General features: G+C 39.2%; 1 protein-coding gene across 1 annotated transcript in view; it reads right to left on the bottom strand.

The window, feature by feature from the left end:
* The window catches only part of NBAS (NBAS subunit of NRZ tethering complex), a 160,057-nt gene extending 149,206 nt beyond the window's left edge, over positions 1-10,851 (bottom strand). The window contains exons 1-9 of the mRNA XM_058020301.1: positions 10,708-10,851; positions 6,203-6,257; positions 5,479-5,515; positions 3,700-3,777; positions 2,718-2,765; positions 1,612-1,655; positions 1,099-1,232; positions 274-407; positions 56-154 (exon numbers count right to left, since the gene is read on the bottom strand). Coding sequence (XP_057876284.1) covers positions 56-154; positions 274-407; positions 1,099-1,232; positions 1,612-1,655; positions 2,718-2,765; positions 3,700-3,777; positions 5,479-5,515; positions 6,203-6,257; positions 10,708-10,851 — 773 coding nt within the window. The remainder of the gene's footprint in view (positions 1-55; positions 155-273; positions 408-1,098; positions 1,233-1,611; positions 1,656-2,717; positions 2,766-3,699; positions 3,778-5,478; positions 5,516-6,202; positions 6,258-10,707) is intronic.
* Between the last annotated feature and the right edge of the window lie 1,614 nt (positions 10,852-12,465).

The following is a 12,465-nucleotide window of genomic DNA, read 5'->3' as shown; positions in this document are numbered from 1 at the left end:
CCACTTTTTGTTCATCATTTACATACCAATGTCAAGTAGCAAACAGAACACTTACCTGTGACCAGGATGGTAAATGACAGTTGTTATCCCATGGGCATAGTGGCTGCCAAAGCTGAAACTATGACTTTCTTGAAAGCTTTGATTTGTTCCAACACTAGGTATGCCAGGAAAAAAAAAATATGCGTTACTTCAGATTTATATTCTTTAAAGAGTAGAAAGAATTTCTCTGAAGTTCACTGTGGCATCTCAAAGCAAGTCAACATTTATGCTTACCTCACAAGATAACTTCTCAGCTCTCCACGGTAATTAACAACAAGGAGCTCAGCTGACCACTGGGCACTTGCTTTGTATTCTAGAAAGATCAATCCAGCAATAGCGTAACTCAGATCGCCTGGAAAACTTGCTGTCTTTACCCAAAAATAAGGGCAGACATTGGGAGAGAAAGGGGATTTTTAAACAAGTGTCTCTGTTACTGAAAGAACTAGAAAGTTAAATTAACTATATTGTATTTAAAAAATAAAGTTTCAGTTAAAACTAAATACATTTCCTTTTATCTTGATTATCAAGAAATCATATAATTACAATGTTTGCAAAGACAATATATTGAGGAAATACACTTGAGCCGCCTTCACAAACCAGTTCAATACACCCTTTGAACATGCAAAATAGAAAATATATTGTGTGGGGCCTGTCGACAGCAATTATGTAATATTGTATCAAGCAAAGTACTTTGGCTGGCAGAAATATTTCTTCATGTACAATTTGACTCTGCATATAAAGTCCAGATTTATTATCTATTAATACAAATTGTGGTGATTCCATACTTCCACTGGCTGATGCACCTACAGATGTACCACAATTTAGGACAGATGTAAAACATATCCTTTTATGCTGTTGTAAACGTTACACATGACTTTTGTTGATCCTATGGTGGGTGTATTATAGTAGAACTTTTTAAAGTCCATTTCTGTGTGGTATTCAGTGTAAGCATTTATAGCAAACTAAGCCATGACTTTAAAAAGGTCAAAAAGCGGAAATTACCCATGATCCTTAAAAAAAGTTCTAGTATATTGGTATTTAACCCAAGAGAGCACATACCGGTGAAATGACCAAAAGCTCACTACCCATCAGGTCAAACACTCTGACTGTTCCACTGCTTTCAGCATAAGCAAGTAATGTGCAATCATGACTCCATGCCACTCTCCTCCACTGAGGGTTAGGATCCTTTGGCACTATGAAAAAAGAATAAAATTATTAATAAAAGCAAAAAATAAATATAATCCCTTAAACAGAACAAAAAGCCAATTGCATCAAAAAAATGCAGGGGGCTTAGCAGCATTACAAGCTTTTCTCAGAGGAGGGTAAAGAAAGAAAAACCATGTATGTCTCCCAGAGCCATTAGTTCTAACTACAATTTCATTGCAAATTCAGGTTTCATATACTCAGAATAGAAAGAAGTGGGAGAGAGAGGGTAACAGAGCTAGTCACAAAGCAAAATTATTAAGAGATTCTTTCCAATGATTTTAAGAAGCTAAAGTAAACCAACACCACCATTTAGCAATGTATGAATAACAATGATGACACTAAGTAATAATGAAGAGGTTGCCATACCTTGACATTTTCCAACTATGGATACAAAGTCATCTTTTGCAGACCTGCAGAAATAAGACTCCTATGAATTTAGATACAAAAAAATCCACTGTTCAATTTTCTGTAACAGAACACTATAAAAATATTCCAAATGCACAATTCAAAGGCCTGCATGCCTCTAACTCCTTGTTCAAAAAAGCAGATAGTAACTTTCACCCTCCAGGCAGCTACAGTAACTAACAATAGTATTTTAGAGACTCTGCAACTTCATAAATACCAACATCTCTCATTTACTTGTAATGCTGTACAAAATAGGACAGCATCATCTCAGTGCTTCATATAACTTTAGGAAAAAAAAACCTAGTCAGTATTCTCTAGGTTACAATTTTAGAAACAATGCAAGAATATAGTTACATTAATACAGTTGAAACACAAGATTTATTTTATAGTCTTTAAGCTGACGTTTATGGTGCTCACACCACTTTTGATTGAACAATTTTCATACACTTGCTTCTTTTACATATAAATGGAAGGTCTGACCTTCTAGCAAATGGATTTTTGTGAAGCAAGTAAACACACTCAATCAAGATCTGTTCTACAGCTAAATGTGCTCTTGAACTGGCAAAGGAGAGCTTGTTCCTAAGAGAGCACAAGAAAAGGGAAAGCATCAGTCTTTACAGCAATCCACACCACTTGTGAAATAAGGTGAAGTATTATACATGCCAGCTACTCCAAGAGAAGAACACTAGGTACTAGCTCCTTGTCCCATTTATAGGGGAGAGTTTCTAGAGGGGGCAGAAAGGCAAAGGTTAGAAAGACCATCATTTGTGCTGAGTGTTTTTGAGGATCTTGATTGTTTTTCTTTCACATATTGAAAACAGAGAGAGAGATACAAATATATACTTATATCAACACATCTGTTATAATTGAGGGAGTCAAGGACATTTTATGTTTGGTTTGGGTTTTGTTTTTTTTAGGCGCCTGGTTTGATGATCATTCCATGGATAAATTTCACAATATATAACATTGCAAAACAAAAAAATAAATCTGTAAAAGTATTGCTAGCAAATAACCAGAAACACTTTGTCAGAACTCCAGAGCTGAAGTACCAGATAATATTAAGTTACCTGATTTCTACACATTGGTCTTGAACAACTGCCAACAATTTACCATTGCTGAAAGAAAAAACAGATGTGAAAGTTCATTTAAAGTCCACTCCTTACAGAATGTGCATCAGAGTCCTAGGCACTTTTCTCTATGGTTAGATATAAATTGCCTCATTTAAAAATTAAAAAATGTTAAAATAGGAAATATCAGGTTTTTATTAAAAATCAAATATCCATGCTATGATATTGCTTTCATTTCAGAGAAATCTATCTGCCACTCCTTTCCAGCAGCACTAAGAAAACGGCACAAGGTCTAAAATCCCACTGCATGAGAGGTCAGAGTCACATGTTGCTTATAGATAATTTTACAACAGCAATGCACACAACTATGTGTTGCTTTATCTGGTATAAACAACTATCATAATTCACTAAGTTATGTGTCTTTGCATACAACATAAACTAAAACCTTCCCTACTACCTTCATGTAACCATGTCACTGAACCATTTTTCTGTGCTTACTTTAAAAGCCAGTGATCTCACTGATGCTGCTAAAATTCCTGCAGAACAGCTGGCTCTAGCCTGGGAACTCACTTCTCTCTGTGCATGGAATAGCAGACAAGTCTTGAAGGTATGCATTCACTTTCCATAAATATTAATTGCTTATTTTAAAATTATGCATCCTGCCAAGTTTTAAGTCTTTAATCAACTAAATTCAGGACTTGAAATTGAAAATTACTGCACTGCAAGTCACTTTGCCCCAAAAGCCAGACAGACATTCAGCCCTGAGTGAGAGGGGCACTAACTGAAGGGAAGCAGATAGAAGCCCCTGGGCAGCACACTGAGGCCACCTGTGAGAGCCTCCAGTACTTCTCTTAAACAGAAAGAAAAGCACATCTTCAGCACAACATCAACCCAGCATGGCTGAGTGGGGATGGTGGAGGAGCAGAGGAAGCATTAATACATTCACTCCTGGCAGAAATGGCAAAGCATGGGAGCTGGTTACCTTGCAAGTACGAGGTGCCAGTTGATCTGCTTACTAACCAGGCGAACCAGTCCAGTGGGCAGAGAAAACTTTGCAGGGCTGAAATACCAAAACCATCAGGATCAATCAGAACACACAGAGAACCAATGCAGCACCTGAGATACACACACCACACAACTCAGCTTCAAGGCACCCATCAGTTACCTGAGAGGGTTTGCAACTGAACATGAATCAACACTGCACCCTGCCAACGACAAAGGCTAACAACAGCCTTGTTTTTACTAACAGAACAAAACTGCATATTAAGGGAACTAATCATTCATTTATCACTCTTTACAATCTGTCACCAGCCAGTTTTGCTACACTCACTGAAAGAAGAATACCAGCAAACAGGAGGGGCACTAAGATGATCAGGGGATTGAAGTACTTGCCCTACAATACATCAGATGCTGTGGGAATTTCATTTGTTTAGCCTGAAAAAGAGAAAGCTTCAGGATAACAGAACAGCAGCATTCTCACTGATACCAGGAAGATGGGAGCAACGGAGGTACGTGGCTGGAACAGAAGAAACTATGACCAACCCTTTGGAGGACGTGGAAGTGCTGGGGTAACGGGTGGACTCAGTGACTGTAAAGGTCTTTTCCAACCTAAATGTCTCTGTAATTTCAAAACCAAGGAGGCTCCAAGATGACATTAAAAAGAGATTTTTTTCACTGCCATGAAGACAGTCAGGCACTTGAACAGGCTGACCAGAGAACTCTCTGGGTTCTCCATCCTTTAACCTTTCCAGGACCTAGCTGGACAGAGCCGCAAGGAACTCATCTGAAATTCAGTGTTCTCCTGATTTTAGTGGACTTTAACCTAGAGGCCTCCCAAGCTCCCTCCAAAACTCTTTTATCAAATACATGAAAACAGCAACTAGAATAAATTATAAAAGCTTGAAATTAGCTTTTAACTATGACTACTGTAGGGAGGGAAGAAAAGTAGGTGAATTCTGTCTACAACTGAGTTTGTACAACTAGACTCACACGACCATATGTTGCCCATAAACATCAATCCCTCATGAGAAAAGGGGTGGGGGGCAGTAGGTGCACAAAAATAAAGTAGAACACTAGCAACAGGGAAAAGAGCATTCCCTGCCAAATTCAAGTACACTACCATTTTCACAGGAAGTCACATTAATGTCCCTTTCCACATAACAGATTATCCTTTAAAACAGGAAACTCTTATCTTCAAACCTGCTGAGCCGAGCCATATAATGACTGATTTTCCAGAAACATTGTACTTACCCCAACAAATTTCTGGGATCATTTCATGACTTTTTGAATCAAAACTTAAATTTATAAATGGCATGAGTGCTGCTCAAACAGTTACCAAGCTTTTCGTATGAGTTTGAATTGTCAAAGAAAGAAAATTCAAAATTACTACTCCAAAGGAAGCGAACTCTGTCATGACATCATATCTGTCAATGAGGCTTAAGAAAAAACCTCACAACAGCTTCCTTGGCAGTATCTCAGCTGGGAGTGGAAAGGACAAATATGTGTTTGGAGAAACCTGTTCCAACTGCAATGTTACTTCAGCTTCTGATAAAAGCACAAAGTCAAACTAGTACATACCAGTCTTCTTCTATTTAGATTTCAGCTGCAACTCAATTTATGAAAAGTGGGTATTCTAAGCATTCCTTGGACAATATTCTAAACAAGTGTTCAGTTTTACTCCCATCAGGAATTACTTTCCATCAAATCAAAAAGCTATAAAAATATTACCCAATATTTTTTGCAGCATTCTTGTAAAACTTACCTGTACCAGATGTACCGAAGCAAAAATAATGCAGGACCTATAATGGAAAGAGGTAAAAATTACACCTCTAGTAGTCTTAAAACCCACTCCAGGTTACTGCACAGGGAATCTCAAATTCTCATTAAAGAAAAAGGTATTGAGGGAAATATCCTTTATACTCAGACAACGAATTCTTATGTTAGAATAAATGCAAACACTGAATAAAAAACAAACTAAACAAACAAACAAAAAAAAAATTCACTGCACATTTTTTAAATTCTAAGAGAAATTCCTACTGGATGAAAATACAATTCAGTCACTGCCATTTAACACTTGGTTTATGCAATGTAACATCATCAGAATCTAAAACTTCCTCATAGAACTAACAGACAACCCAGTGCAAAGCATGTTAAGAGAGGAAAAAAAATTTGCTCAAATACAAACACAAAAAAAGCTCTGCAAAACAAGCTGTGCAAGAAATTAACAAGCTCTGCAAAACACAGAGCTTGTTAATTTCTAAGATGTATGGTTTATTAATTTGTCCCAACAAACTAAGGGAGACAAGAATGCTCACAAAATTGATATAAAAATAACACAGCCATTTCAAAATCAGAAAACATCTTCCTGAAAACAAATGCTGTATTCTACTTCCATCATTAGGCACTCTAAAGGGCAGAAATTTTAAAATTTACAAGCAATCCACACAGTCTTAGAAGGCATGAAGGCAGGAACAAGTAATATTTACCTGCAATTGCTCTAGAGATGATAAATGATGCACCATGTGTTCTGTTGCCTCTTGGCTGCAATTACAATAATAATCATCAGACAGCATGTCACACATTTTAACTTAAATACAATACTCATACATACATTCACTGATTAAGTTTAAGTTGGCTCCTAGCCTTCAAGTTCCTTATGTATTTTCTATTACTCACCACTTCATATAAAGTCTACTTTAACTGCATAAGCTGAAACAGGTAATAATGCCAAATCATTTAAATGCCAAGATGCAATAAACAAAATGTGCCACAGATTGTCTATTGATTCAGCTTTGCCTCAATCTTTGGGTAGTAACAAAAGACATTGCCTTCTGATTATGTTCTCCTGTAAGGTATTATAAAGCACTCTTTTTATGCCAAATAAATGCCACAATGATCTGTAATGCCTAGCAGTCAAAGTACTTGGTGTGCAACATATTATGCTAATATCTAAGTGCTAAGCTACCTAAAGACTGCTCATGAAAGTTTCAGAAACATCAAGAAAAGCAAACTATTTCTGAAAAAAGCCCCCTTTTTACATCATTGTGTACCATGCAATATGGCCACTCAGATAACCACCTATACTCCACAGCATCTCACACAGCCTTTCCACCTGCCCTGCTCTACTTTAGGCAAAGGGAGCAATTGCAGTCACTACACAAATGAAAGCACTCTCCAAACACAGAAAAAAGGAACACAAAACAACACAGGATATATATTCTTATCTATAAGAAGAGATAAAATTAATTACCAGTAAGAAGCAGAAAAAAAGATACAAAACTGAGACGAGGACAAGGATAACCAATAAGGAAGGATCCACACACAAATCCTAAAAATAAGCAATCATGCTTATACCTTTCTAATGAGAATATTACAGCACCACAAACTGAGCATTAGGCAATGACTGAATTTTCTCTTCCATTTAAGATAAAAATACCTAGACCAAATTTCTCGTTAACTGAAATATTCAGACCTCACCAAGTTACAAAGTAGTAAACACTCAAAGACATACAAATTTATCAACATTCTGCAGTATGTCAATGCTTAAAAATAATATTTGGGCTCCCAAATTTAAATTTTATTAAAGATTAGTTTTCCAGGCAAAGTTGGCAATCCATAAACAGTCTTTCAAATAACCAGGCTGTCATCTCGCAGCATGTAAGAAGCAAACACAGCTGTACTAATAGATAACATTTTACATTCAGGTTGATCAGCCAGGAAATAACAAGGCATTACAGTAAAATAAGCGAGAGCATATATTATTTCTTACAGCTACCCTAGTACCTCAGGGAGAGCTGCAATTTCCTAGGGACCTTAAAAGCAGAGCTTGTTAAAAGTTTTTGGTTTATGGGGAAGTTCCCAGTAAAAAACATTTCCTAAAACTGCTTACATCTCTTTAGAATTTTTTTAATATTTGAAGTGTCTGCTCCTGAGCCTAAACTACAGGCTGCTATTCCACACATCTTCAACACTTTGCAAAACTGATTTACTGTTATATCCTGAAGATACGAATTTTACTTTTGTAATATACTCTTATAATTTCAGCTATAGCAGTGGTTACCAGATATGCTGTAGTTCTTTTTTAATTCATTCCTTCTTGGGAAAACAATTTCAATTTCTCCTTCCCTACAGCATTCCAGAAATAAAATCTAAGTAACTTTCTTGCTGACAAGACACCCACTTAGTTTTGGATTTTCTTCCATGCAAGTTTACTGGGGGGACAGCAGCTGGTGAGTGTTGGGGAAATCTCAAAACATCAGACTGTAGTGAAAAAAAAAAACAAAACCACAAGACAGGTGATACATTTTGGAAAATAAATTGAAGAAGAGAGAAATAGAGGCAATAAGCCTTTTTTTCCATAAATCATTTCACAAGTCTTCTCTTGCAACCTTGCCCACAGCCACTGCCTCATTCACTATTTTCATGGATCTACTACTCAGTAATTCCTTTTATTCCCATTATATATATCAGTGTTCTCAAACAGTGCATTATATGCAGTGGCATCAACATCCTGAACACGGACTGCTTGATTTCCACACCACTCTCCTCTCTGCTGAAATCAATTCCTTGTGTGTTTCCTTCACAAATAACTGCTGTAACCTCCCCTACCCCTCCTCTTCTTCCCTCAAAAAAACTCTTACTGGAGCGTTCAGTACAGGTAAATGACAATACTGACAAAAATTAAAATTAAAGCAAATTTGGGCATTCAGTCTAAGAGATCCATGCCAGTTTCGTCAATGTCTTGAATGTAACAAGATTTCACATGTTCATCACAAGACTCATCTTCCAATAATTACAGCTGTAAGTTCTAGTACTCTGCAATTAAAAATTAATCATCCTAAATGAAATAACAGAAAAAAATAAAGTCAATAAATACCTGTAAAACTTTAAGGTCTGGCTTTGTAGCCTGAATTACTGCATAGGAAGACAACTGATTTCATTTCACAGCGCAGCATTCAACTTTCTTTCCCTTTCTACCACTCCGTACCTCACTTATTCCAAAAGATTCAGTTCTACAAGAAAGTAGGGTGTGATTTTTTTCCAAACAGTGTGAAAAAAACTGGATTAAAAGAGACAGATGTTCCAAAGGGAAAGTCACCTAAGGACATTTAGTGGCCTAGGACAATCAACTAAGTAATATCACTGTTAAGACACCTTAAGGCAAAACCTGACTCATACTGACAAAATAATCTGTTTGCCTATGTTGTCAGCATAAAATCAATTTCCCACTAAAATGGTAAAAAGACTATCAGAAGTGTCCTTCATACTGACAGTTTCCAAAAAGAATGTAAATCCAAGCAAACTATACAGCATAGTATTTTCAAACCTTCCAACTTCTGCTATTGAAAACAGGTATTATCTTTAAAAAAAATAGGCAAGAAATACCAAGTTTAAAATAACCAGCACCATCTGCTTAAGCTGACAAGCAGAATTCAACAATGCTTAGAAATTCTGACTACCAGGGCAGATGAGGACCCTCAGACTGTGGTTACACAGTCACTTTAAACTGGCACCCCCACATGCTGCCACTGAAGAGAGGTGTCACCTCACTGACATACCATTCACAGCCCCCTTGGTACCTACAGGGGTATTAAAGGGACCACTTGGCAAAAGGAGATGAAACAACACGGTTGTGTCTCAGACTAATCACTTCTTTAATCAACTTACTGTACAACTTCAAGAACACTAATGGCAGCAGAAAAGGCACTTGTCAGAAATGTGCCCCCTTAACAGGGCTGTAGAACCACAGCCTGGTGTCATCACACCTAAGTCCTCCTCATGGTTTGCAACAGGAAAATTGTTTCCATATGCTACTAAAAACAAAGACTACTTACCATTTCTCAACACAGTTGAATTAAAATAGATGCAACTATCGATTACCTTATAGGTAATTAACCTAATAGGTTATCGATTAATAACCTATTAAGCTAATAAACGGTAATAGTGCAATCATGTTTTCCAAACACCCATACCTGTTGCTGCAACTGAGGATTTACAAATCAAAAGCAACAACAAAAAAAAATCTTTCTGATAAATGAAAACCTATTTTTTTTGAGCATGGTTCTAGTAATTTTTAACAGGTACATTCTTCCACTTGTGATGTTTTTACATCTTTTCTGTTCAATTGTTCTCATTAAGCACAAAACTTTGTTAAAATGCTTCTATTACCAACTTTCAGGGGGAAATGTATTAAAAACTCCAGTGGACTGAAAAGCCACTACAAGAAAAAAATAAAAACACATTGTTTGCATCCTTTATATCCAAGTCAGACAAGAGCAGACATAGAAGCAGCAAGCTCAGCACATTGCAGAGGAAAACATGAAAAAGGTAAGATGAAAGAGCTTCTCAGCCCTTCTAGTGACCTGGGAAGAAGAACAGCTAGAAACAACTAAAAACCTGCAGTACAAGAACAGTGTTTTGTGATTTCTTAAGTGCTGGCTTAAGAAATCAGAAATGGGTATCTGTGCTCGTTGCAGACATAAAAGTGAAATATTTTTCCCTTTTACCCCACTCCTGCAAACAGAGACAGAACTGTACTGATACAGAAGTCCAGAGAGAGGATCTAATTCTCCTCATACAAGGTAAACTCAACGAAGGTCGTATTTTCACCAGCACAGACTCCACATCTCTTTGCACAGCAGTTTTTAGAGATGACACCTGGACATCAGTCACCATAGTTGAATGCTGGGTTTGAGCTTGTGCCAGCTCAACAGTAAAACGCGATATACACCGTTCAATAAGCAAAAAACACTTCAAGGCATCCCAGGTGGCACAAGCCACGGTGGGAATCAAGTGACACGAAGGCACAAGGGGACAAGGGTCGCACGATCATCCCGTGTGCCCGCCAGGAGCAGCGCGGCCATCCCGCTGAGCCGCCCCGCAGGCACCGGCGCATCCCCGCAGCCCCGGAGCGCCGCCGCTGAGCCGCCCACGCCAACGTGGCCGGGCCGGTCCCCTCCCCCGCCCGCGGCAGTGCGGCGGCCACGCGCACCTGCACCTCCGTCTCCGGAGGCCACTCGGTGTTGACCAGCAGGTCGTACAGGATGTTCTCCTCCCCGTCCTCCGCGGGCTCGCCGGCGCCGGCCATGCCGCGCTCCCGGGGCGCCCCGCCGCCGTCCCCGCCGGTGGCGGCCATGCCGGGCCGGACCGTCCCGCCCTCCCCGCGCCGCCACGGCGACGGCGCCCGGCGGGGGCCAACCCGCTCCGCCTTTAACTCGTGCGGCGCCGGCCCGGAGCGGGGAACGCCGGTGCAGCCGAGACCTCGGGATATGGATTGCGCCCTTACCGAACAGGGGCAAACAGTGGGGGAAAAGGCAAAAGGTGGATTTCTCGCTAGTGGTTCTTGCGGCTTTAATGGTGCTACGTAGGACTTGTAAATATTTCAGTCGTACGAGTTAGAGTTCCTAGCGTTCAGCTCTCTCAAGCAGATAAAATGAGCTTGTTTGTAAGTCTGGGCCCCTCACATCAGGAAGGGCATTGAGGGGCTGGAGCGTGTCCAGAGAAGGGCAGGGAGCTGAGGAAGGCTCTGGGGCACAAGCCTGATGAGGGGCGGCTGAGGGAGCTGGGGGTGTTTGCCTGGAGAAAAGGAGGCTCGGGGGAGACCTTAACACTCTGAACAACCACCTGAAAGGCGGCTGGAGCCAGGGGGGTTTGGTCTCTTCTCCCAGGCAAGAAGCAATAGGATGAGCCGACAGGCTTAAGCTGCACCAGGGTAGATTCAGGTTGGACACCAGGAAGGATTTCTTCACAGAAAGAGTTGTTAAACATTGAAATAGGCTGCCCAGAGAGTTGGTGGAGTCACTGTCCATGGAGCTGTCTAAGAGAGGACTGGACGTGGCACTCAGTGCCATGGTCCGGTTGACCAGGTGGTGTTTCATCACAGGTTGCACTCAGTTATCTCAGATATCTTTCCCAACCTGGTTCTGTGAAATAATTGTGAAAGAACTGATGTTTCAGCCTCTTTCCTGCGACTTTATAAAGCATTTGTAAAATAGAAATAAAATTACTTCACACCCTGACACTTCTGCTCCTGCAGTCTAATTTTCTCTTGTGTTAGTAAGCTCTTGTAGGCAACTGTGTATCCTAGAATAAGGTTAAACAAAAATTCAAATTTTGAAACTAGAGATTCAGGGCAATATGAAAGCTCTGTTGGATGCTTGGGAAAGACTTCAAGAAGAAACAACTACTGAGAAAAAATGCCTTTTTGCTGTTTCTATATTTTTAACTATATTTGACAATGTAGCTTGTAAAGCAATAGTAAATAATATAACATTTTGTTTGTAAGTTTCAAAGAATTGTGGGAGATGTATCGTAAATTACACTCCACGTTCCACACTAACAAGTAGCACTATATATTGATATCAAGGTCTGCCTATAAACAGGTTTTCTTAGAGTCATGGTTGAATCTGTGCATTATTCATATCTGTGCCTTTAAAAAAATCTCTAGTTTTGTCATTTACCTGAAAGCAAGCAAACTAATGATTGACAGATATAGCGAATAATAGTGAAAGAAAAGAGGCACATCAAAGGAAGATACTCCCAAAGGAATTATTAATACATGAGAAACCATTGCAATGCAAATAGCCTGGTATGAAGGGTATAAAGTACCCTGCTGTATTTTTCTCTGCATGATACCAGTTTCTACAGGGTAAGTTAACAGCTAGTGGTGCTCAGCAAGTTTAAAAAAAATTTTGAAACAATCTATTGGGACAAAACCAGTATTCAAATTGCAACACAGTACCCAAGAGAA

The sequence above is a fragment of the Melospiza georgiana genome, chromosome 3, assembly GCF_028018845.1.
Source record: "Melospiza georgiana isolate bMelGeo1 chromosome 3, bMelGeo1.pri, whole genome shotgun sequence".
Classification (NCBI taxonomy): Eukaryota; Metazoa; Chordata; class Aves; order Passeriformes; family Passerellidae; genus Melospiza; species Melospiza georgiana.
Note: the sequence above shows the minus strand (reverse complement) of the source record. Positions and strands in the feature narration are given on the sequence as shown.